The sequence below is a fragment of the Hippocampus comes genome, unplaced genomic scaffold (genome assembly GCF_001891065.2).
Source record: "Hippocampus comes isolate QL1 unplaced genomic scaffold, H_comes_QL1_v1.1 scaffold2, whole genome shotgun sequence".
In the NCBI taxonomy this organism is placed as follows: Eukaryota; Metazoa; Chordata; class Actinopteri; order Syngnathiformes; family Syngnathidae; genus Hippocampus; species Hippocampus comes.
In genome coordinates this window covers 1,663,989-1,688,945 of record NW_017805139.1, presented here as the reverse complement: position 1 = coordinate 1,688,945, position 24,957 = coordinate 1,663,989, and the positions used below count along the sequence as shown (strand labels likewise).

At 42.2% G+C, this 24,957-nt stretch overlaps 2 protein-coding genes across 5 annotated transcripts in view; one reads left to right on the top strand and one right to left on the bottom strand.

The window, feature by feature from the left end:
* The first annotated feature begins 888 nt into the window (after positions 1 to 888).
* On the top strand, positions 889 to 17,560 carry tmem276b (transmembrane protein 276b). The gene is made up of 4 exons (XM_019867532.1): positions 889 to 1,659; positions 6,197 to 6,310; positions 11,295 to 11,432; positions 16,767 to 17,560. The coding sequence occupies exons 1-4, from the start codon at positions 1,272 to 1,274 to the stop codon at positions 17,012 to 17,014; spliced, it is 888 nt and encodes a 295-aa protein (XP_019723091.1). The 5' UTR covers positions 889 to 1,271; the 3' UTR covers positions 17,015 to 17,560.
* A 2,505-nt stretch (positions 17,561 to 20,065) lies between these two features.
* The window catches only part of gas2b (growth arrest-specific 2b), a 32,444-nt gene continuing 27,552 nt past the window's right edge, over positions 20,066 to 24,957 (bottom strand). For all 4 annotated transcript variants that reach the window (XM_019867530.1, XM_019867529.1, XM_019867531.1 and 1 more), the window contains one exon: positions 20,066 to 21,632. In XM_019867530.1, coding sequence (XP_019723089.1) covers positions 21,426 to 21,632 — 207 coding nt within the window. In that variant the 3' untranslated portion in view covers positions 20,066 to 21,425. The remainder of the gene's footprint in view (positions 21,633 to 24,957) is intronic.

Below are 24,957 nucleotides of genomic sequence, written 5' to 3'. Positions count from 1 at the left end.
CGTCAAAATGCATCCGAAGTAATAAATACAGCAAAAAAAAAACCGATAGTCGATAGATTGCATTAAATGAGTGTTGGAACTGCAGTGGCAGAAAATGTAAATGCGGCCATAGTCAAGCCACCGCATGAAATGTTTTGTCGCGCGCCCGTGTACTTGATCGATACGCAAACTTGAATGAACTCAGGAAATGAGAACGGTTCGCTGACTTTACCGGGTGCACAAGTCAGCCTCAAGCTGGCACTCGTTTCGTGTGAACTGGAGACCCACAGACAGTCAGCGGCGGCGTCGTTAGTACAATAAGCACATACACGCTCATGAACGGCAAGAGGGTGAAAGCGAAAGTGAAATGACCTTCACGCTTCTTTCGGATATTATCACCTCATTAACAAAATGGACGAATTTAGTATCATTGAATTCATTACTTTTGATTAGTTTCAAACTTCAATTGTGCAGCCTGTGTAATAGACGTGATTTTTGTGCGTAGGAGTGCTTAGAGGCTGTTCTAAATTTGCACAAATTCAAGAACGAAGTTATTGACGAATCACACATTTTGGGTCAAACGTGCGTATGCATGTTTTGCGCACAAATTGAGGCGTACCCACGGTTAGTAAATAATGAAGGGCAATTGAAACTAAAACGCGTGCCCTGCCTGAACCCTCTCAGAAGAGTGGTCACAATATCAGTAATACCTTGAATACCATTGACTTGAATAATTGGTTAGAAAAAAATTGTCATTTAATTCGTGAGTTTATATTTGCACACTTTGATTGTTTTGGTCATACAGTATTTGTGTAACATTGCCTTAATATAATCGTTTTGTTATTCTCTGGGTCACTGCAGAGAGAGACTTTTTTTAATGATTGAAAAGCTAACAATTGCTTCCTGTACAGTATATGCAATTGACCAAGCAAGTCTGACTTTCTACGTTCTTTTCTGTCGTGTCCGCAGATTGCTGTCTGCTCGCCATCTCCGACAGCCTGGTGGAGAGAGTGCGGTACTACATCCCGTGGCCCAGCCTCCTCATCACAGCGCTGGTCGCCATCCATCCGCTCCTCCTGTACCACAACAGATGGTGACAACAACATTGCATCAAGCGGGGAGCACAGCAACAGACCGCAGCATCCTGTCCGTACAACACGGGCCTTTTGTCAGCATGCTCAGAGGACAGGAACGCGTGAGGCTTTGACTTCACGCGACAGCAGAGGCACCAGCACCGGCAGCGCCACGGCCACCAGAGGAAGCTTCTCGTCCGTCTGTGTCGAGTGGGGAAGATGGCCGCTATGAAAATATTAACCAGTGGAGGGCTCTTCCTGGCGTTCTGCGCGATGGGGCTGCTCGCTATGGCAATTTGCACCGACTACTGGTACGAGACGGACGCGAGGAGGCACCGAGAGAGGTGTAAAAACTACGCCAACAAGCGCAACGACCCAGGCTACATCTACATCTCGAACCACAACCTCCCCCTCCAGATGCCTCCGAAGAGGAGGGGAGGCGGCCCGGAGGCTGCTCCTCTCTTCAGGGGCAAGCGACACTTTGTGGCCGCAGCCTCCGCGATGGAGTCCCACTGCAGTCGGCAGTTCAATTCAACGGTGTCGGGCCTTTGGAGGAAATGTCATCGGGAGGGATTCGACCTTGAAACCGAAGACCTTATTTACAAAGGTAAACACGAGCGGCGTCCCGGCAGGAGCAGGCCACGATGCTCGGCAAGAAGAGCACACTCACACCTTTAGCTTGACAGCTCAAACACAGCGTGGCTCGGCAGGTTCTTTTGAAAACCGCATTTGACTTGGTTGCCAATCAACCTAAATGGGGATGTCTCATTAAGAGCATCCAGTATGCATTCCTTTGCCTAAAATGTTTTTGATCATCTTATTTGTGACCCTGCTAAAAAAAAAAACAACAAAAAAAAAAAAACAACAACAACAACAACCAAATATGCTTCATAGAAAGTTGCACTTTTTTCAGGAGCTTAAGCGAAGACAAACAATAACAAACCTTGAGCTCACATGGCACAGACCAATGTGTTTTTACTCTCTACCCTGAAAACAATTATTATGCAGTAACATGCCAAGTGAACTTTCTCCAGTTGTTTTTTTAATTAAGAGTCATCACCACAAAACATATGGCAACCATTCTAGTAGGACTTCACACTGAACTTGACCAGAGATAGTTACGCACATGTTTACACATTTTAGAAGAGACTAATGCAGGCATATTTGCATGTCATCTGTCACCTTGTCTCAAAAATTTGTTTTTATAGGATGTTGAACACATATTCATCATAATCCTTTGAGGCTAGCCTCGATAACAGAGGTCATCCACATGGTGCCTGCGGGACCACATGACTAGCCCTTTGGCTGGTTCTAAAAATAGCTCAATAGTGATGAGACAAGTTTTTTTTTTTTTTTTTTTTTAAGATTGCTGTTGAAGTGATTGTTTGAAAGTGGAAACATCCATCCATCCATCCATCCATCCATCCATCCATCCATCCATCCATCCATCCATCCACTCATTTTCTGATCCGCTTATCCTCACAAGGGTTGTGGGGCATGCTGGAACCTATCCCAGCTTTCTTCGGGCAATAGGTGGGGTACACCCTGAACTGGTTGCCAGCCATCACAGGGCACACGTAGACCAACAACCATCTGCGCTCACACTCACACCGAGGGACAAGTTAGAGCATAGATGTCAAACTCAGGTCCTGGAGGGCCGCTGTCCTGCTTGTTTTCCAAGTCTCCCTGTTACAACACACCTGACTTAAATGAACAGGTTCAATGACAGGCTTCCGTAGAGCTTGCTGATGATCTGATCATTTGAATCAGGTGTGTTGCAACAGGGAGACTTGGAAAACATGCAGGACAGCGGCCCTCCAGGACCTGAGTTTGACACCTATGAGTTAGAGGGTTCCAATCACCTGCCATGCATGTTTATTGGAATGTGGGAGGAAACCGGAGTACCGGGAGAAAACCTACACAGGCACGGGGAGAACATTCAAACTCCACACAGGAAGGCCAGAGCTGGAATTGAACCCTAGACCCCTGCACTGTGAGGCTGACACACAAACCAGTTGACCGCCGAGCCGCCAAAATGGAAACACCGAACGAGATTTCCAGAAATAAATTGTTACATATTGATATTTATCTGTTTCCTGATTATTGTGAGCAATCAAACTGTTAGCCCTTCGCATTAATCAGTACCCGAGAAGTAGCCATTCGGTTTCACAAATGTTGCTCCTTCGATAGCATACATATTGTAAAATCATCAACACACACTGATTTTATACAACGTGTTAGCTAATTAATCAATGAGATTGAAAGTGCTGTCTTGGCTGTATTTTAACAACCGATCTTTTCATCATTTAACAATGCATTAGCAGTCCCGAAAACTATCCATAGAAGATTTTGCTGAGGGTTGTTGCATGTATTTGGTTGGAAAGTCAATGTTATTACATACACAGCTTTCTGCATTAGTAGATGTCAAAAAAAAAATAGTTTCACCAAAGGCCAGTGTGTTGACGCACATGACAATGTAAACACCAATGGATGCCAGTATTACACTTTGCCAGTCCATTTCCCAAACCACATCTTACAGCATGTTTGTACAAAAGTCAATGGCATACAAAGACACATGCAAACATTCATAGTTTAACAATACAATGGCCAAGCTGGTTTTTGAACTAGCATGACGCATGCAGACTCGAAGCTCTTGTGTCATTATTTGCTCACAAAGTAAGGCCAGATAGCATGAATGAGTAATGTTTTGTTATACCCGTTATTTTTACTTGAACGAATCCCAGAATTATACAGAAATCTGTATTTCGGACCAAATGACTAATAATTATTGGGCGACATGATCTTTCATCATGTCTTCCCTCAAGCGCAAATATTATTGAAGTTCTAGCAAGAACAAGATTCTGAGAGGCTTTGTGGTCATAGCGTTGCTCTGCCAATGCGTTATGTAACATTTCTGACTGTTTCTGAAAATAATTAAAAACACAACTGTAACATTTGAAAGGGGGAGAAATGAGGCACGTCGTTTGTGGGTGGAATATGATGTCAAAGAAACGTGTGTGTCGTATAGTGCTAATTTGCTCATTGCAAATGGTACTTAATTTCAGCCTTAGAATCTGACATTGTGACAGTTTGGTGTTTCTTAAACACTCAATAAGATTGAAAATATAAAAATATATATTTTGGAAGATGGTGTCTCTTCAGTAGCAACCAAGTACGGTGATTTTTTATTTTTGGATAATCACATGTTCTTCTGTTAAGATTGTAACCATGAACATTTTGAAAATATCATTCCTGCTGAAATGTAAAAAAAAAAAAAATGCAGGCCTTATGAGCTATGGAATCAGGTATAAGCTACAGTATGTTCAATAGCAGTGATTTTCAACTGGTGGGTCATGGCCACAGCTAGCAAAAAGAGGGAGGCGCCGGCGCCGTTCTCCCATTTCACCCAGCGCCGACACCGAGAGGTCCGTCTTCCCCCCCACCAAATCGAATAATGCTGGAAGGTGCACGGCTTGACCACTGTTGGAGTACACCTACATTGTGTTTCAGAGTATTTATTTATAAATATTTATTATTTCATTTGTGGAGTTTGCATGTTATCCCTGTGCCTGCGTGGGTTTTCTCTGGGTACTCCGGTTTCCTCCCACATTCCAAAAACATGCGTGGCCGGTTAATGGATCACTCTAAGTTGTCCCGAAGTGTGTGTGTGTGTGTGTGTGTGTGTGTGTGTGTGTGTGTGTGTGTGTGTGTGTGTGTGTGTGTGTGTGTGTGCCCTGCGATTGGCGGGCAACAAGATCATGGTGTCCCCCGCCTACTGCCCAAAGACACCTGGGAAAAGCTCCGGCACGCCCAGATCCTCGTGAGGATAAGAAAATGGATGAATGGATAGATTGTTTATCGGCATACTTTATTTAATATTACACCTTTATTTTTACTCCCCTCAGTTTGGCTGATCTGTTTTAAAATCCCAATTTTGTTTTATTACTTGGCAAATCTTATGGGATGAAACAGAATTGTCAAATAGAATTTTTTTTTTTTGTATTGATTAATACAGGGGTGGCCAACCAGTCAGAGACAAAGAGCCAATTTTTTTACTGTGTTACTGCAAAGAGCCACATCATACCCTTCGTCGCGCACGCGTGCGCGCGCACACACACACACACACACACACACACACACACATACAAACACACACACACACACTTTTTTGGCCAAAGATCGACTTTTAAAGTGACCATCTTCTCACGAACGACCCGATCGCGCACGTGCAAGCATGCACACACACGCACACACACGCGCACTCGCACGCACGGACTCACGCGGGTGCCCACCAGTTCACTCGTGCACATATGCACGAACACCACAATGAGCAACAGTCGGAACGGCCGAAAATGAATGAAAGCTAAATATACAAACAAACAAATCTTTTTTTCCCCCACCCATTTCCTCCTCCCACCCGTTGCGGTCGACTTGGGACCAGTTCGCTGGCTCCTGGTCGATTCTGATCGACGTACTGGACACCCCTGCCTTAAAATCAGAGGTAATTCGCTGACTAGCTTAGCGCTTAGCGCCGTTGTTTGCGCATGAGCGGTGATGCAGTCATCTGATTGGTTGCCCTCTATGTCAATCAAGTAATGGTGCAATGATAGGCTGACGAGCCTAGCGCTTAGCGCCATTGTTTGCGAATGAGCGGTGATGCAGTCATCTGATTGGTTGCCCTCTGTGTCAATCAAATAACGGGATTGATGATAGGCTGACGGAATACGTTCTGTGAAGTTAGTGCCTTGTTTGAATGGCATCACCACTGACGAGGCGTTTTCGACGCTTGTCATGTGAGAGCCCGGGAGCCGCATTGAACCAGCCAAAGAGCCGCATGCGGCTCGCAAGCCGCGGGTTGGCCACCCCATGGATTAATACATTAACATTTACTACCACACATAAAAGAAGAAAAGTACTAAAAATGGGTGCAGTTGAGTACCAGTTTCGATTCCCAGCTACCAAGAATCTGAACCAAAGCGGTTCAAATGTGAAAGGTAACCATCCCTTTTTGAGAACCACTGGTCTGTAGTTTTGTATTTATGTAACACAACATTGGCAAAAGGTGTCAGAGAATTTAACTTTTTAGTTGGATGAATTCAGGAGATATTTATGTGCAATGTTTCACTTTTTCTTTGTGTCACCAGGAATAATTCAAAGATGTACTCCAGTAAAGTATCACTACACGTCCTCCATTCTTCCACGAAATTTACCCGTCAACATCTCGAAGACCATACGGCAGGATGAATGGCATGCACTTCGTGAGTAACAATGTATTGTATTTTTTATGAAGAGTTGACCCTTACATTTTTGTTTTTCCTTTTGTCTTTTTTTTTGACATCCAGCATTCTGCTTTTTGGCTTTGAGCACATAATACAGAATGTGATGACCCATGCTTTCTTTTAAGGGAAGCGGAATTCTGTTGTTTCTCTGATCTTAAGGAGATATTTTCTGTCTTTGTCCATGTTATTCCTAATCAAAAGGGGAAAAAAATTGAATTGTTTTGGCCAGCCATGTTTTTTATGTCTGTGGCCATAATGCTGGTGTTTTGTGAAAATGGGATAGATGTTAAAAAAATGTCTGCCACTCCACTGAACCATCTCAAGCATGAAATGGTATTTGCTGTTTGGGCAGCTTTAATTGAAGGAAAATCCAGTATTTATTTTTTTTGGAGGGGGTAGGGGGGGATTGGACCACTCCCTCACCATCAAAAGTGACAAGAACTTGAACGTGATACATTTTCAGGCATGTTTTGATTTGAACAATATATGTGTTTCATTCTGTGCCAGGGTCGCTGCTACCCTTTTGGGTTCCCTAAGCAGAAAAGTCAGATGACCCCCCGTGAATTCTTGTTTTTTTTTTTTGTTTGTTTTTTTTTTTTGATGGCGGGTGGGGGGGTTGCTGTGGGTGTTATGCTATGGCCGGTGGTTGCTGATACTGATGGGTACTTGAGCAACGACTGGCTTGTTCAAACCCATCATTAGGCCTCGGTCTTTAGGGGGCCACATGAAATGCATGGGGGGGGCAATTACCCTATGAACAATTGCATATGTGCGTGCATGTGTGGCTTGATTACAACAGTGCAAAAACACATTTACTAGGGCTGGGTTTGAAAAAAAAAAATCGTTGAATCAAATCCAATCAATTTTCCTTTTCAGAGCCCAATATTGACTCATAAAACCATAAATCAGTCCTTTTATTACGTCTTTATCCCATAAATGCATGTGACTTCTCACATCATTTAAAATCTTGTCACCATGCGAGAGTAGCCTATCATAACAACATGGCGGACGCACAGAGATCGGTGCCAACCAGCTTGAAGCCAAAAGTGACTATCACAGGAAAGTGAATGTCATGAGATTACGGTGTGTTTTTTTTTTCTTTTTATTTACACAGCCTGTCCTGTGGTTGGACTTAATTTAAATTATTTACAGCAGTGGTCCACAAACTTTTTCCTGTGAGGGCCACATCACTTTTCGCTTCTCTGATGGGGGGCCAGGGTCAGTTTGTAACAGAAAAAGGGTGACTGCAAGAATACCTAAACATAAAAAAAAAAAAAGTTTTCCAGAAACCCACACAAAATCAAACCACTTTTTCTGGATTTTTTCACAGAACAAAAGTCAGGAAATAAATAATAACACTATGAATGAAATAAATAATAACGAAATAACCCTAACCAGGTTCTTCACAGAAAAAAAGCCAGGGAATAAATTACACCATTTATGAAATAAATAAAAATCAACTTTGCTCTGATGAAGTTTATGGATGACTATACAACCTTCATGACAGAATCCCAAGTCAATACTTTGCAGCACAGTGCTTGCTGGTGAATTAGGCAGTGAATTTGAAATTCCGTTCTTCCACCTCCCAGTTCATGTGTCCTATTAGACCCCCGAGACGCGCCCACCATACTCGCAGCCCCGTCAGTTGTGTTGCTGGCCAGCTTTGACCAGCCCAGGTCTAACCCTTCCATAGTTTGGTGCACTTTGCCGAAAACATATTCCCCTGTCACTTTGAGACTTTGGAGGGCTGCCAGCTCCTCGCACATCTCAAAGTTTGCGCTAACTACACGAATAAAAATTTGCAGTTGCACTGTGTCCTGCACGTCCTTGATCTCATCCAGTGTTAATGAAAATAATTCAAATTCTTTCGTCTTCTGCTGCAGCTGGGCATACACATTACCCGCAATTTCTTTGATACGTCTGGCGATTGTACTCACTGATAGACTCACGGTATGAAAGACGTCTTTCTTCTCGGGACACACCTCCTCCGCGACAGCATTCGTGCATTTCTTGACAAACTCTCCATCAGTGAAAGGTTTACCGCTGCTTACTATCAGTTGAGCAAACCGAAAGCTAGCCTGTGAAGATGGCTGTTCCAGCTGAAGTTGGCGTACAAATGTATTTTGCTGAGCTAACATTCCTCTTTTTAGCATTGACAGTTTGTCTGCTCGCATTTGGCCATGCAAAATATCATACTTGTCGTTGTGATGGGATTCATAATGTCTCCGCAGATTATATTCTTTGAATCTCGCCACCGCCTCCTGACAGATGAGACAGCCAGCCTTTTTTTTTGCATTGAAAAAAATTAAATAAATAAATAAATAAAATCGTTTCTCCACATTGGGTTAAATTCCCTGTATTCTGAATCATTTTTTTTCTTACCTACCTAACCTTTTAGCCATGATTACATTCTCTTTGAGAGGGGCGGATTTAGGATTTTTTTCTGCGGTTGCCAGATAACGGCACAGACCGCAGAAGGATGGAACAAATGTCACGTTATATGTGTTCATGAAATAGTTATGAAAACTACCTAATAGTTAATAATGGAAATATTTCAGGACTAAGGAATACTTTATTGCAAAAGCCTTTATGATAAAATACAAATACACACAGATGAAAACTAAATCAAAATACTCTCCGGTATTGTTCATGGGGGCCGGACCAAATGTGGAGGTGGGCCGGATCCGGCCCGCAGGCCGTGGTTTGGTGACCACTGATTTACAGTACAGACGCTCCCCAGCTTACGAACGAGATACATTCCGAAGGATCGTTCGAAAGGTGAATTCGTTCGTAAGTTGCTTCAGTGCTATATTTTGTATGGAATGTATGTTTAAGGCTTATATAAGTATGTTTAAGGTTCATATAAGTATAATAAAATGAAGTTTAACTTACTTTTGGAAGATGTTCTCGAAGGCTTAAGGATGATTGCACAGTTTTCTTCTTTTTCTCATCATAAATGATGCAGTAGCACTGTATGGCATCATTCATTTGATTTGCAACCTTTGTGCAACGTTCAATATTTGGGTCTTGCTGCTCGAAGAGTGCGATGGCTTTATCTAATGAGCGAAAACCCCTCGGCCAAGAGTTCCGTCTCGAATTTCTTCATGGGGACAGGCGTTTCCTCCTCCTCTCACAGCGCCTCACGTCGGTATTAGCGGCGGAAAGAAGCACTACAGTTCTCGGAAAAAGGCGCGCAATACAAAATCTAACTTACAGCATCTCTGTCCGAACATTTTTCGACATACCTGTACCCGCAAAAATGTTCGTATGTACCGTTGTTCGTAACTCGAATGTCCGTAAGTCGGGGAGCGTCTGTATTGTTTTGATCAGGTCATGTTCAATAAACCATACATGATTAATGCAATTGATTTGGGCTCAATTCTGAATGTAAATGTTCATATTTTACTAATGCACCAAGTTAGAACAAGAACAGCCTTCCTTCTGCGTGAAATCCTTAACCGAATCAAACATCAAAGTGAATTGTGAAACAAATTGAGCCCTTCTGGATCCAGCCCAAACATTCACACACGTTCACACACATTAGATTCCCATCAATCAAACAAAATACCATTGTTTCTTTGTCCTTTTTAAATTCTGAGTGATAAATAACTTAACACTAGCATTTCTTGATCCCAAAAAAGAAAATACGAGCAGGGAACTTCTGCTACTTATTCACCCATTCAGCTAAATGAATTGTCTTCACATCACTTGAGGCCAACTCACAATGATTCCCAATAAAGAGACAGGACCAGTGTTTGTCTTTCCTTGTTCTTCTCCAGTTTTTCTCATTCACTTCACTGTTCTCGTCTTAAAACATTGGCATACCATTGTGGACGATGGCGATTTGGGTATGGACGTGTTTATGTGGCTTTCCTTATAAAAATACATCAAATAGGTCAATATATCTGTGTACACCACATAGGTTAAGACACTTTCACTTAACAAGCCATATTAAACAAAGCGGGGTTAAGCTAGCAACATCCAAGCAGTACTTCTGCTTTGTATGCTTTTCCTGAAACTAAATTGGTGCCACTTCCACATTTGAATCTGTTCTGTGACCACGCTCAAAACACTCATAATTCCAATCATTCTTTGTGATCAAATTAAATCGGAATACAATTAATCCCCCCCAAAACCCTAAACAAAACAAACAAAAAAACCCCACTGTCAGCCCAGTTAAAACGGATCTTCTTGGGCTTGTGTGGCCGTCACTGCTACACAGTGACAAGATTTGCTCTTCACATAAGCTGCAAACATAGCACAAAATAGCAACGAATGCAGTGTACTTCGACCATTCTTATGTCTGTTGGCAAAAAACCATGCTTAATGGCGCATCACTGCCACCAAAGGTCCTTCCATAGCAAATAAACCAATGTGAATTGATGGTGTCTGGAACCACAGTTGCATACAATGTGCTGTACAGAAAGTAAAAATCAGACATAGACAACCAAAGACAGTTAAAACATATATTAACATAAAAAACTGTAAAACAACACAACGCCAAAACATTGCCAAGTCTCATGCTGAATCGAAAGCCCAAAATTAAAATGCATCTTGAAAAAGATGTTCAGATATCAAGGCACCGCTGCATCCTGAATAACGCCTGGAGTCTGCTGGGTTGGGCACTTGCTCACCCGCGACCCGAATGAGGAGGATGGGTGCTCAGAATGGGTGGATACAAATCTAAAATAATATAATGTTTAACCACTGTCCTATGAAAATAATGTATTTACATAGCATATACTGTGGAATGTTTTTATTGTGTGTTTATTGTCACCCCCCCCCCCAAAAAAAAGGAAAAGTTAATTTCCATTTGTTGTTTTGAGGAGGGGGAAAAAAAAACATTTTAAGTTACACACTCTGTATTGGTCTGGAGCAAAAGTGTTACATGATGTAATAGTAATTGCAGTGATAGCTGTTGTTCACATGAATCATTCTGTAACCTTGTCATCTCTTCTTGCAGATCTAAGAAGAATGACAGCCGGCTTTGTTGGTATGGCCGTCGCCATAATACTTTTTGGCTGGATAATTGGAGTGCTGGGTTGCTGCCAACAGCATGACCTCATGCAATATGTAGCTGGGCTACTCTTTCTCATGGGAGGTACTGTGTGGAAACATTTGCGCACAATTACCGGGACACAAACACATCGACCAGCCACAACATTCTGGCCACTTGCTCGGTGTCGTGACATCCAATACGGGTGCTGTTTAAAACAAGCTGCTTTTTCTCAGATGCTAATGTTCACATTTAATTGACACCGTCAGAGAAATGTATCTACCCAGATGTTCTTTTTTATGATTGTAATATGTAGTCGTGTACAACTGGACTGTATTTTACTCAAAGCTGTTCCTTCTGCTTTCGACTCTTTCCGATGACGTAATTGACATGACCAAAATATTACACTCAGCTCTCACATGATACACTGCAAAACCGCCCCATCAATATCACCATTAGGCGCCTTTGCGACGTCCGCATTTTAGCCCCCAAATCTGAATTTTTCAAATCAACTTCAAATTCAGTGTATTAAGTAGATCTAGAGCAGCCTGGTGGTCCAGTGGTTAGATTAGATTAGATTAGATTAGATATCCTTTATTTGTCCCACACTGGGGAAATTTACAGCCTTCAGCAGCAAGATTGTGGGTAGAAAGAAGAGAAAAGAAACACAGTTCAATTAAGTGCAATATAAATACAAACATGGATAAGGTCAATAATTAAGTGCAATATAATACAATAGTCACAGTACTATTCACATATGTTGTCATATCATTTAAATAATTCTATGATTCATTTATTTATTCATTTTTTATTCAGCAGCCTGACAGCAGTCGGTAGGAACGAGCGGCGGTATCTCTCCGTCTTGCAACGCGGGTGTAACAGTCTCTGACTGAAGGAGCTACCGAGTGCTGTCAGGGCTGGCTGAAGGGGGTGGGAGGGACTGTCCAACATAGCTTTTAGCTTAGCTAGCATCATTAGCGCGTCGACCTCACAGTGCAGAGGTACCAGATTCAAATCCAGCTCCGGTCTCCCTGTGTGGAGTTTGCATGTTCTCTCCGGGTCCGCGTGGGTTTTCTCCGGGTACTCTGGTTACCTCCCACATTCCAAAAACATGCATGGGAGGCTGGCTGAACACTCTAAATTGTCCCTAGGTGTGAGTGTGGCCATGCATGGTTGTTCGTCTCTGTGTGCCCTGTGATTGGCTGGCAACCGGCCTACTGCCCGAAGATGGCTTGTGAGGATTAAGCGGATCGGAAAATGAATGAATGAATGAAGTAGATGTAGAGTCCATGCACACAGCAAAATATGTGAGTGAGCTGATGGGTGGATGATGACAGGATGGCCATTCTTGGCATTTTGTTGAACACATGGTGGAGTAAAATCATTTTGTTAGCAAGCTGCTTTAACAAATGCGTTCTGACTTTTTGAAAGGTTTTAATGTCAGCTGATGTTTCTCGATGACATAATGGACGTGTTAAGCTTGACAACATCCAACTACACAACCAATACCATGAAAATGATGAATCTTCATTGTTGATATTTACTCTGCATTAGCCACTTTTTCAGCAACTATTCAAAAAGGATAAAAAGTTGAATGTAATGTCAGTGAGGGTTTCTTAAAGGGGCAGCTACCCCATAACGACATGACAGAAAGCAGCTTTGGGGACACATGCAAAATATTATAATGACAATAGACATGTTATAATGACATGTTTTATCAAATAACCTGTTGTGGACAATAAATAGACTCCCTCCGTACCATTTACCCACTTATTACACACACCGTTTGTAGGTCTGGGTATCGATTAATCATGTATGTTTTATTGAACATGACCTGATCAAAACAATAAATACTTTAAATCAAACCCTCGCAAAAAGTAGTTTATTGAAGTACACAAGAAGTAACCTGGCGTCCCGGTGGTCTAGTGGTTAGCGCATCCACCTCACAGTGCAGAGGTACCGGGTTCGATTCCAACTCTAGCCTTCCTGTGTGGAGTTTCTCCGGGTACTCCGGTTTCCTCCCACATTCCAAAAACATGTGTGGCAGGCTGATTGAACAGTCACAAAATTGTCCCTAGGTTGTGTGTGCCCTGCGATTGGCTGGCAACCGGTGAAGGGTGTCCCCCGCCTACTGCCCGAAGACAGCTGGGATAGGCTCCAGCACACCCCCCGACCCTTGTGAGGATAAAGCGGTTCAGAAAATGGATGTATGGATCAAAGAAGTAACCTTTTCTATACTAAATTAGATGCAGTATACTGCATATTCCACCCATCCATCCATTTTCTGATCTCGGGGCGTGCTGCAGCCTATCCCAGCTGTCTTCGGACAGTAGGCGGGGGACACCCTGAACCATATACTGGTATTAAAAAAGATCAATTTATAATTTTCTGAATCGATATGGGGCAACGAAAAGGAAAATCGACACAATCTTTTTTTTTCTGGGTTAAACCCAGCCCTCATAGTTAGCAGATGCACATGCACGGTGGAACATCAAGTTATGACCTTAATTGTTTCCGTGAGTGCATTTATAACTTTCATAAATCAAGGTAATATTTCCCATTGTAATGAATGGAAATGCACTTAATCCATTTCAGCCCCAAAATTATACTTACTTCGTTTCTTTTCAAATTCACTGATTGATTTTGGCATACCAATTCAAGGAAACTTGTATTTTTCTGTTGAAAAAAAAAATCATAAAGTGAGATGTCACATTGTCATTTAACAGATTTATCCGCTACAATTTTCTTTTGATAATTTTCAAATTGTTGATTACCTCGCTCATGCTGTCACCAGCAAGTGCTTTTTTATTTCTCTGTCTAATAAAAATCAAAACAGCAACAGATACATAGCCTTGTTACAGTACGCGAGAAGCAACAACACAGACGCAGTCTGGTTATAAGGCGCAAGAAGACGAGCACGGATCTTTCTGCTCATGTTTTGAAAAGCGCTTCCAATAACGCTCCCTGAGGCAGCTTCCTTTCCCTTAGGAGCCAGTCTGGCTGTTCATCACTTTAATTACGTGTTTGTCAAAAGTTCAACGTGTCTGTCAACACGGGACCTGCTGCCGCATTTATTCAAGGCGACCATTTCTGACATCTGTGATTGGCTGAATGGCGTGGACGTTGGTGGAATTTCATGCGGGGATGCGGCTATATGGTGTGATAACACCGACACTAACATCCATCCCATCCATCCCATTTTCAACACCGCTTATCCTGCACAGGTTCATGGGGCTGACATGAACAGCTTGTTGTTTTAATTAAAGAAATGCTACATTTCCATAAGTATCATACACAACGTAAATTGTATTTTGTTCTTTTTGACAAAAAAAAAAACAAAAACTCATGATTTGTGGATTTCTATGAGGCTGCACGTCCTTTAATTGCTATTAGATTTTTGATTGGATGATCAAGAATGTGGAAGTGGAACTTCCACCTACCTATTTAACACGTCTCCGATTTTGCCTTAAGCTGTGGAGAGACACAACTAGTTTTCAAGTTTACCTCAATGCATTATGCACGTTGTCAATGATGGTTACACAGCACAAGAAGAAACACAAAATACTTCAGATCCACCCCCTTGTCCAAGACTGTTCATCCATCCATCCATCCATCCATTTTCTGATCTGCTTATCCTCACGAGGGTCGCGGGCAGTGCCGGAGCCTATCCCAGCTGTCTTATGGCAGTAGGCGGGGGGACACCCTGAAGTGGTGCCAATCGCAGGGCACACATAGACAAACAACCATCCACGCTCCCAATCACACTTAGGGACAATTTAGAGTGTTCTGTTAACCTGCCACGAATGTATTTGGAATGTGGGAGGAAACCGGAGAAAAACCCACGCAGGCACAGGGAGAACATGCAAACTACACACAGGGAGGTCGGGAGCTGGAATCGAACCCTGCACCTCTGCTCTGTGAGGCTGACGTGCTAACCAGTCCAAGACTGTACGTATATCGAAAATAATCCGTAAATAGAGGTCATCTTTCTCGGAAAATTTTGTGCGTCACCCAAATTGTATTTAAAACAGGGCGTTCATAACCCGAGATTCCACTGTATATACCCGCCTGCCCAAAAAAATCTAATAATTTGAAGTGAAAGAAACACATTTGAAGAGACTGTATGAGTATGTGTGTTTGGCTACTTACAATAAGAGTTACGTTATTCTTCTTCATTTTCATGACTGGGTGATTCAGATGAGCGCGCCAAGTCACTTTATAGTGACATCGACCAAAATTAATACCTGTTGGACAGTGTTGCAATTTAACAGTATTACCTTTATAAAACAGCTGCTGGATTTCTATTGGAGATCCTCATACTCTGGCTATAAGGATGTGGCTGGTCGTTGTGAACCGGGTATGAAAAGTCAACACATCCTTTGTAAATGTGTAATTTTTTTCTGAACCTTTACAGAAAGTGTGAAAAGATCTCTGTGCAAAGCTGTGGGAGAAGAAAATGAGAGAAATAAATACATGTGCAAACATGCGTATCCACATAAATTGTGAATGAGACTGTTTACACAAGTGACCAATCACTCTTAAACTCTTGTTAAATAGTAGCGAACCCCAAATTTAAACTAATCTTGTTTAACCGCATTCATCTCAGAACCGTTGCAACAACAGCCATAAAGAGCAGTAATGACACCTTGAAAAAAATCAACTTGGTGGTGGCGGTGGGGGGGAGACACATTTCAGACGGAAGAAAGGCTGTAATGAATTTCGGCAAATTTACGGGGATTGCTGTTAGGATAGTCTCTAACTATATTGGTTGAAAAAAAGAAGAAAAAGACATACCGTTAAATATACGCCCCCACATGTAAATTGACAGGAAAATGATTGGGTAAGAATTGCAACCTGTAATTTAACAGTGTCAATCAGTGGCGCATTATAAAATAACTGTCAAGTTTACTGTCAGTTTACAGAGAAATTCTTTACAGTCATCTTTACAAAAAAGTCTTGCAGAAACATTGGCTGAGACAGATACTGAAAGCTTTGATCAAGAAACTCCAAACCGAAGTGTGCATTGCATGAACACCGCGTGTGCTCGATAATGCAAAATGCTCTCAGTAACGTTATAAAATTCCTACTTACTATCATCATGCACATACAAATAAAAGTGATCTGCCTTACAATCAAACCCCAAATATCAGTAAATGAAATACTCGGCCTCTGAAGACGCCTGCCTGAGAGGTCGATGAAAGATGTTTGCAGAGTGATAGTCACCTGGTGGCGCTCTATTGGTATTGAAGAAATTCGTAAGTGTAGTATATTTAAATTCACCTTTCTGCAGATTCTATTTTTTTTTTCATTTCATCAACTGTGGATCAAATAAGACCGTTGAGCATCCATGAATGTCCAATAGACACTGATCCCACTAAATTGGAGAAGTTGAAAAATGTACTTTCTCCGTGTGGACACTGAGTGCGTGTGTCTTCACAGGAACATGCTGCATCATCTCCTTGTGCACATGCGTGGCTGGAATCAACTTTGAGTTATCCCGCTACCCTCGCAACATGTACGGCCTTCCGGAGGACATTAGCCATGGCTATGGCTGGTCCATGTTTTGTGCCTGGGGCGGCCTCGGCCTTACTCTGCTGGCTGGGTTCCTCTGCACCTTGGCCCCCTCCCTCAGCACGCCGGCCCGCACGGCGACCCATAAGCCGAGGCACGAGAATGGAACCGTGTGACAAGGCCGGGGCGACTCACCGCCGAGCGCACGAACTACACTCTTCAAAACGTGGATGTGAGCATCTACAACCGTTTTTGTCTCATCACCGTCTCACCGCGCACTCAACATCGCCATCCCTCTCAGTGTTCATTGTGCCTGAGTTGTGATTGCACACTTTCTGGAACAACGAACCCACAGACTTGAAAAACAAGGACCTCCACAGGGACACCCAGAGTGCAACCTAACGTCTTTGGCGATCATAGCACAAGGTTTTTTTGATGTTGTCTCTTTGGACTTGCTGACTTTATGGCAATCTGAAGGTGACTGTTTTACAATGGTGCTCTCCTAAATCCATTTGCTACACGTACACACACTCCTACGGGCGCACACGGGCCCATGCAGACAGACACCAGCTTTTCCACACACTCATTTTCTGCTGATGAATCATGGGAGAAATCATCCAAACAGAGCAAATCACATCAAATGAGGCCAGAAACATCCCGTCAGCCTTGCTCTTTTCAGTTGAGTGAAGTGCGCTGTTATCATTTGCGATGGGGTGGCGGGGGGGAGGGGAGAAAAAAAGATCTGTCAATGAATGCCTATTGCTGATCGTTCGTGTAGCACAATGATATCAAACGTTGGACCGTAGACCCTGTCAGATGTCTGCGTTCTCTACTGGGTGAATCAAGTGGTGTGGGGAGCAACAAAAAATAAATAAATAAATACACCCGACTAAATTTGCATCCAAAAGCAAACCATTTTGATCACCTCTTAAAAAGATTTGTGTACGTGTATGTGCGCAATTGCATCTCTATGTAGACTAAGATACAATGTTTATGTCAAGTAGATTTTCAATAAGGTTGTTTATATCTGTGTGTGTTGAAACAATGATGCCTGACAGTACGGAAGTGCGGGCTCAGCGGGATTGTTTTCAAGATTTGTGCTGCAGGGATGAATCCATTATAGGATTTAGCAAGATGATGGCATTTTGAGGTTTTCGGGGGTGAGGAACTGAAATGCATAACTGCTGAGCTGGGACTTCGGGCTGCTGCGCTCTTACTGCTCTTGACAGAGCCGGTTGTTTGCTGAGAGCTTAATTGTAAGGCGACAAGAGACATATAAGAAAGCCGACTGCCGAGTGAAATTCAGGCGCTGCGTTGTTTACACTCACAATTTAAAGTACTTGTTTGAGGGAAAAGGGAAAACAAGTGCTGCAAAGTTTTAGTGTTGCCACAAAAAAAAAAAGACGACTCAACATGGTCCTTTGCAGCTGAAATGGTGAAATGGAACAAGCGGCATTTTTTTTACACTAAAATCCACCTTTTTCAATGTGTTGCTGCACATCTAAGGAGTTGTTCCACCACTTCATTCAACTATAATTCAGTTGTTTGAATAAAATGGCATCACTTTGATTAGATGCAGGGCTGCAACCTCCCCAAAATTATCAAAAGACCAATCTCATTGTCATCTACGGTGTTCAACAAATGCATTCCACTGCCACCGCCGAGGATTCATCTCAGAAATCAACCAACACCATGAAGCATTTTTGGGGGGCTTATCATCCTCCTCCTCCTCCTCCTGGGCAATCGCCCCCGACAGGGACTTGACCCCCCTCCCGGGTCCCACACCCGGTACGACTCTTGCAGGTGCCGAGCGAGGTTCACACCCAGTGTGGGCCCCGGAAGGGCCCTCGTCCTATTATTGTTTAAGGAGGGTTGTGGGGCGGCTACTCCCACTCCCCTCCGTTCTGGTGGGGCAAGCGCTGGATGCCTCACCTTCCGGTGAGACCCCACCTCCTTCCGCGCCGGCCGGTGGGCATTTAGCCACGTCTGGGGCCCAAGAGCCCCGGCGTTCCCCCCTCGCGCCACTCGGAAGCATCCCACCACGCGAAGGGGACTCATCATCGTCATCATCATTATCATCATCATCATCATCATGTTCAGTGAGCTCATTGAGCCGTTTAACAGAAATTTCAAACTGAATTCAGCTTTTTATATCCGAACGTGAACCAACTCGCTTAAGTCAAAAATCAATCAAGCATATCACCAAACCACAACAAAAAAAAAATAACTTGTTTCTCTATTGAGGAATGCAAGTACATCTAAATTATTTTGAAATAATTTGAAGCCTTGGTTAAAAAAAAAAAAAAGTACTGTACTACTTTCTCGTTTCTTACAAACTTTAAATTACTTGATGACAAAAGATTTGTATTTCTGCTTTAAAAAAAACCCATACTGGTTAAATGGCTTCCACGTGGTGGTGTATTATTAACCATTACAGCATAAACATTAAAAAAGTACATAAGTTCTGTTAATTTTGGGCAGCTGTGGCGTAAACCCGAGTGGCAGTCCATTTAAAGTTGATAAGACTTGTACATAACGATACAGACAGATGAAAATATGTGCCTACTTGACAAAGAGTGACCAAACCAAAACTAATCTGGGCCGAACATTTGGGGAAAGTTGTTTTCATGTAAAACACACGCAACTAAGTATTATTTTATGAAATGTTTTCTTGTACAAAACAATTTCTATCACACAGCAACATCGGGCCACTGACAGGATTGAATAGCAGAACAGGCTGTTTACTTGAGTTGGAAGGATTCTCAGTAGCTTATTTTGTGTGGGGTTGGCATTAAAAAAAAAGATCCTGGTCACCAAAACAGTCAAGTTTTAAAGTTTAGTGAGATGAGTCACTTGAGATGTTATCATCTATGTCAGTTAACTTTCTTGGGGAAAAAAAGAAAAAAAGGTGTTATGATGCGTGTTGACAACACTGTATGTGACGTTCAAGTCCTTTTTCACGTTACCAAACCCACTACAAGAGGTTTGACGTTAACTGAAGCATGATTGAAAAGTGTTTCTTCAGTGTCTTGTCAAATCTTTGCACATTGCGGGGTCTGTTCCAAGTCAAAGCAGACAAAGTTACCAAGTCAAATGTTTGCAAGGTCACATATGGCATCCAAAAGGATACAGCATGTGATGCACAGTATGACGTGTCTTTTACAAACATTCTGGGATTTATACCACGTTGTGTATTTATGAAAAGTCCGTTCAACCATTTACGTATCGTGAAAATAGGATCGCATTAAAAAGGGAGTGATTGTTTGGAATAAACCATAAACATTTATTGTGCTACACCATTCATGAGTCACCTGACTTAAAGAACACTTTTCGTTTTTTTTCCTTTTATAAAGATCACCACCCAAAGTCCGTAAGTGTTACGATAAGGACTAAATAATAATGTGAATATGTTGACATAACGGAAGCAATATTACACGTTATTTATTTATTTATTTATTTTGTGGTAATGATCCGACCCCTTCTTTTTTGATCAGATGTGCTACAACTCCATATTAGATGAAGAGCACAATTTTTGTCCCCTGTGTGAGATTGTTGCATTCGATGCATCTAAAATGACAGCACAATTTGTAATTTTAACATGATTATCAGTTATCTTTTTTTCATACAAGGGAAAAGGAGGCCAAGTTTGATTAATGATTCAGAATCGAATACATATCCTCTCAACATTCAACTTCCTGTGTTCAGCAGAAAAGCTGCTATTTAAAGCGGCGCGGCTATTATTTTTTACATTTGTACCAGTGTATTTCCCTGCAGGTGCTTTGTGGTGACTGAAAAGACATAACAGACATGCATGATATCATTGCGGTTCATTTCAATATTCAGCTGTCAATTTTCCTTATTTATTTTACTGAAATAAAAGATGTAATTACTAGCTTTGTGCTTTCCATTGTTTGGTTTGCTGCAAGATTTCAGAAATCTTTTTGATGAAGGGAAGGTGTATGTTTATTTTGTTCTTTTTATGTAAGAGGGTGCAGCCAGTCCTCCAGAACACCACGTTGGCATTTTGTCACTGAGCACATGGTGCCATCTAGAGGGAGAAACTGCTAATGTGTTTTGGATTTTTTTTTTAGCATGATTGCCAATGTACACGATGACCAAAGCAAACGGCACAAATGAAGTTGAAGTACAAGAAATATAACATAATAGAACATTTGTTGACATACAGTATTATTCAATCCAAATGTCGCCCCTGTGAGATGGGCATCACTTCCTTTGGACACGACGTTACTCAAAATCCAAATGCGATGAAGTAAAGCTTACTTAAATTTACCATTGTGAAGCCTGGCTACACAATCAACACGTACCTGTACATTATAAACACAAAATCGAAACACTGTAAATGTGACTAAACCAATGTAATGTAAGCCTGCAATAACGTTAACAATGATCTATTGATCAAACTAATCGATTACATCCGTATGTTGTGTGAGAGAATGGCAGGTAAGTACCCTAAATAGGACACCTTTCCTATTTAAAAATGTATTACATACACAAAACTGCACTCGCACAATTCGATTGGAAAGTAAAGGGTGTAGCAAAAAAGGCAGGAATGAGCTGTGGAACAGTCTATTTCTTTCCACGGCAATGGGCGTTGACCACCATGTAGCTGTCAGGTGACATGTTCGAATTGAGAGGCTTGACTTTGTCCCGACAGCCCCGGATTTCAGTTCTGCTCGCTGGTCTTCCTCTGCAGGGGTCGTGCTTCTGGAGGTAGCTCAAAAAAGTCTCCCAGCCTCCACCCACACGCACCATCACGTGACGCTCATTCAGCATCTGCGCCAAAAAAAAAAAAAAGCCACACAGGGAATGTATTTTTGCCACAATGTTTACGGATTAGCAATTAAATAAAAATAACACACACACACACACACACACACACACACACACACACACACACACACACACACACACGCGCGCGCTAATCTAATATTTACAAGCTTGCCTTGCATATGAAGTTGTTGCCATGAAAGTCAAATGATCTCTCAGTAGCTTTGTCAAAATCTCATTAAACCAAATGAAAGAGCACCTCGTGCCACCAGCTGAGCTCCCCCATGACAGACTAATCCATATATGAGCATGCATGCGCACAGGAGCAGTGACGCACAAAGCTTCATCCGCACACAAAACACGTAACGTGCACGACTTGTCAATAAAAAAAGCATACAGCCTTGATGCACGCGAACAGCTGTTGCAGAAAGGGCCGCTGTCTCGGATTCAAGACATCCTTCACAGGCAAGGAGCCTTAGCGATGAAAACCAGCTGCTGCCATGGCAACTACAGCCACAATACGAAAGCAGGGCAAAAAATTAAAGCGGGATTGAGATGAATCCATTGCACACCCACAACTCCCAGGAGACATTGACATTCCCAGGAGGCCTCGCAAAGCGGGCTATTGTCCTGTCAGCACTGCCCCCCCCCTTCTTGGTTTATCGCCAATAAACCCTTCATTAAGGAAGCATTAAGAATGTGATCACACAAGCAGATATGCCCCCCACCACCCCTCCTTCCCTCATGTTTCAAGACGCATGACACACGTATTGGATGAAAAATCAATGGCACATGCTCAGACTTAAGCAGCGTGGATGGAAACGCCGAGACGCGGTCTATCTCATCTGACATCCTCCAGATTAAAATGTTAAGGTTGACAGGGGTCAAGCCTGACATTCTCCGTGAACCGTTTTCCTGATTTACAGCCACAGGATGTTATCTACATTGCTGTTCTTTCACTGCCCAATTGTTGCCTTTTTTGTTCATTCATAATTAAATGTACTACATATGATTTTTTAAATGGTTGCATTGTTAATTGGCTGTGTATTCTTCAATTATTCTTTTAAAACTAGACCGATAAGAAACCGTAAAACACAGGTGTCAACTCCGGTATTCCACATCTTTTAGATGTTTCCCTCCTCCAAAACACCCGATTTGATTTTTGTCAGACTCTTCCAGAGCTTGCTGACTGGAGTTTTACACCTGTGCTTTGAATAAAACATGTAAACCACAGGTGTCAAAGTCAAGGCCCGGGGGCCAGATCTGGCCCGCCACATCATGTTATGTGGCCCGCAAAAGCAAATCAAGCATGTCAAGTTCCATGATGCTTGCTGAAGTCTGAACCAAAATTTCAAATTGTCATATGTAATCCACAATAACAGTTATTATTCTTGACTTCTGATTTTAAAACTAGTTATTCATCAATTTGTTGTGCGCTGCGTATTTAATATGTGGAGGTGATTAAACATTTGTATGGTTTCCCAAGGCAAAGCGTAACTTCATTGTGGCCCGCACAAAAATGAGTTTGACGCCCCTGATGTAAACCATAACGTGTGAAGCACTGTTGTCAAACTCATTGTGGTTAAGACCCTTATGGCTAAAACCATGTAAAAAATAACAATAAATAAATAAATAAGTGTAATAGCCTCATCATGATATTACATATCCACTTTGTTCTTGGGGGCTCTGATGTAGAAGCAATTATGGGCGTGACTTCCTGTAAGACAGCGAAAGTTGCAATGAGCCATTTGTTTCATTAGCTTTCGTTTCCTGGAGTGGTTTATTTGAACATCACTTTTCACTTGTTGTCCGATATAATTTGGGATACCCCGGCGATGATTTGTGTGTGCAGTTGTAGATGCTTGTTTACCTGAATAAACTCATGTGAATTAACTGAATTGGAGGTGCGTCACAATATGCAAGTCGCAAATAAGTTTCAAGTCTTAACCTTCAAGTTTAAAGCAAGCAGCTTTTCTTTTCTCTCCTGTCTGACTGAGATGATCCAAGAATTCAAACAACCTTTCGTCCATGTATGCATGGACGAAAGGTTGTTTGAATTCTTTGAATTCACTTCAAAAGTGGCGGCAACCTGACTGAAATAAATACAGCAAGCACACACGTTGTCAATCGTTGGGGGAAAAAAAATCCTTTTCATGCTCCAGACTTCATCAACAATAGTCGCCATCTCGTTATGGGGATCAGTTTGAAAACGTGGACTCAAACTCATTTTTTATCAGTGCTGTCGTTTCCTATATTCTAAAGGAAACACTTATTGAGATTTCTCCTTGACCAGATGTCGTTTTCCACCGAGGTTAACGAAAGCTGCTCTCAAAAGGAAAACGATTTGACTTCCCCTGGAGGCCCTATTACAGTATATTTTTTCCCCTGATTTTGTGGCGGCCCCTGGAGGTCATGATGCTCTTAGCATTTGACTATGTTGCCCAATGGGCAAGCCAGCTCTGCGTTTGTGAATTTCTGTGACCAAACAATGTTTCTTCTGAATCTATAGATATCTGGATGTAATATGGTTCACTTTTTTTTAACTGTAGCTGATTTATGAATAGATGTTACCTAAGTAGAAAAAAATGATTTGTTTGGGGAGGGCGGATATGTTTCGAATGTTCACACAGGCAGCTTTACTTGTGAGTCAGCAATAAAGCCCCTTCCCCCTACACATCCCCCTACACAGTCTGCTAAGACTGCATCCTATAAAGCATCTTCTGCATTCCCCAGAGTCCTCCCTGTTCGGCCCACTGACTCATCTTATCCTGCTGAAAAATTAATGCGGGCCTCACGTGACGAGTAGGATTGAAACAACTGCCAGTAGGAGTCAGACTTGAGCCAAACCCACAGCTTCTGAGACTAAGGGGGAACACTGGGCCCCTAATTTTGTTTTTATTCTCTACCCCTAAACACACACACACACAATTTTGCTGCTGTAGACTGCAAATTTCCCCAATGGGGGACAAATAATGGTTATCTTATCTTATCTTATCTTATCTTAATAACATTTACAGTCATAGAAATGATCCATTGGCGGGCATCTCATCATGATTGGACAAATCATCACGTGAAAATAAAACAGGACTTCGAATTTTGAAGTTTTCCTTCAGTGCCACCTTGAGGGTGACAATTGTGGCCTTGGAGCCGACGTGAAATATAAAAGTCGAGTTCTCCTCGAGGTGATATTTAGTTTTGACGGCCTTCGCCTCTCATCTTGAGAGAGTCTGATCAAATTGTTGCAAAGAATGTATAACAGCCAAGCTAATTTGTGTGGATCATATTTGAATAGATGTTTATTGTTTCACCTACACCATTACCATATCTAATA

What these genes read in the sequence shown, in the direction of transcription:
- tmem276b (XM_019867532.1), top strand. Translation starts at nt 1,272, where the DNA reads ATGGCCGCTATGAAAATATTAACCAGTGGAGGGCTCTTCCTGGCGTTC. An exon ending in GGATGAATGGCATGCACTTC is followed by an intron (nt 6,311 to 11,294) that starts GTGAGTAACAAT and finishes CTCTTCTTGCAG; the next exon opens with ATCTAAGAAGAATGACAGCC. An exon ending in GCTACTCTTTCTCATGGGAG is followed by an intron (nt 11,433 to 16,766) that starts GTACTGTGTGGA and finishes GTGTCTTCACAG; the next exon opens with GAACATGCTGCATCATCTCC.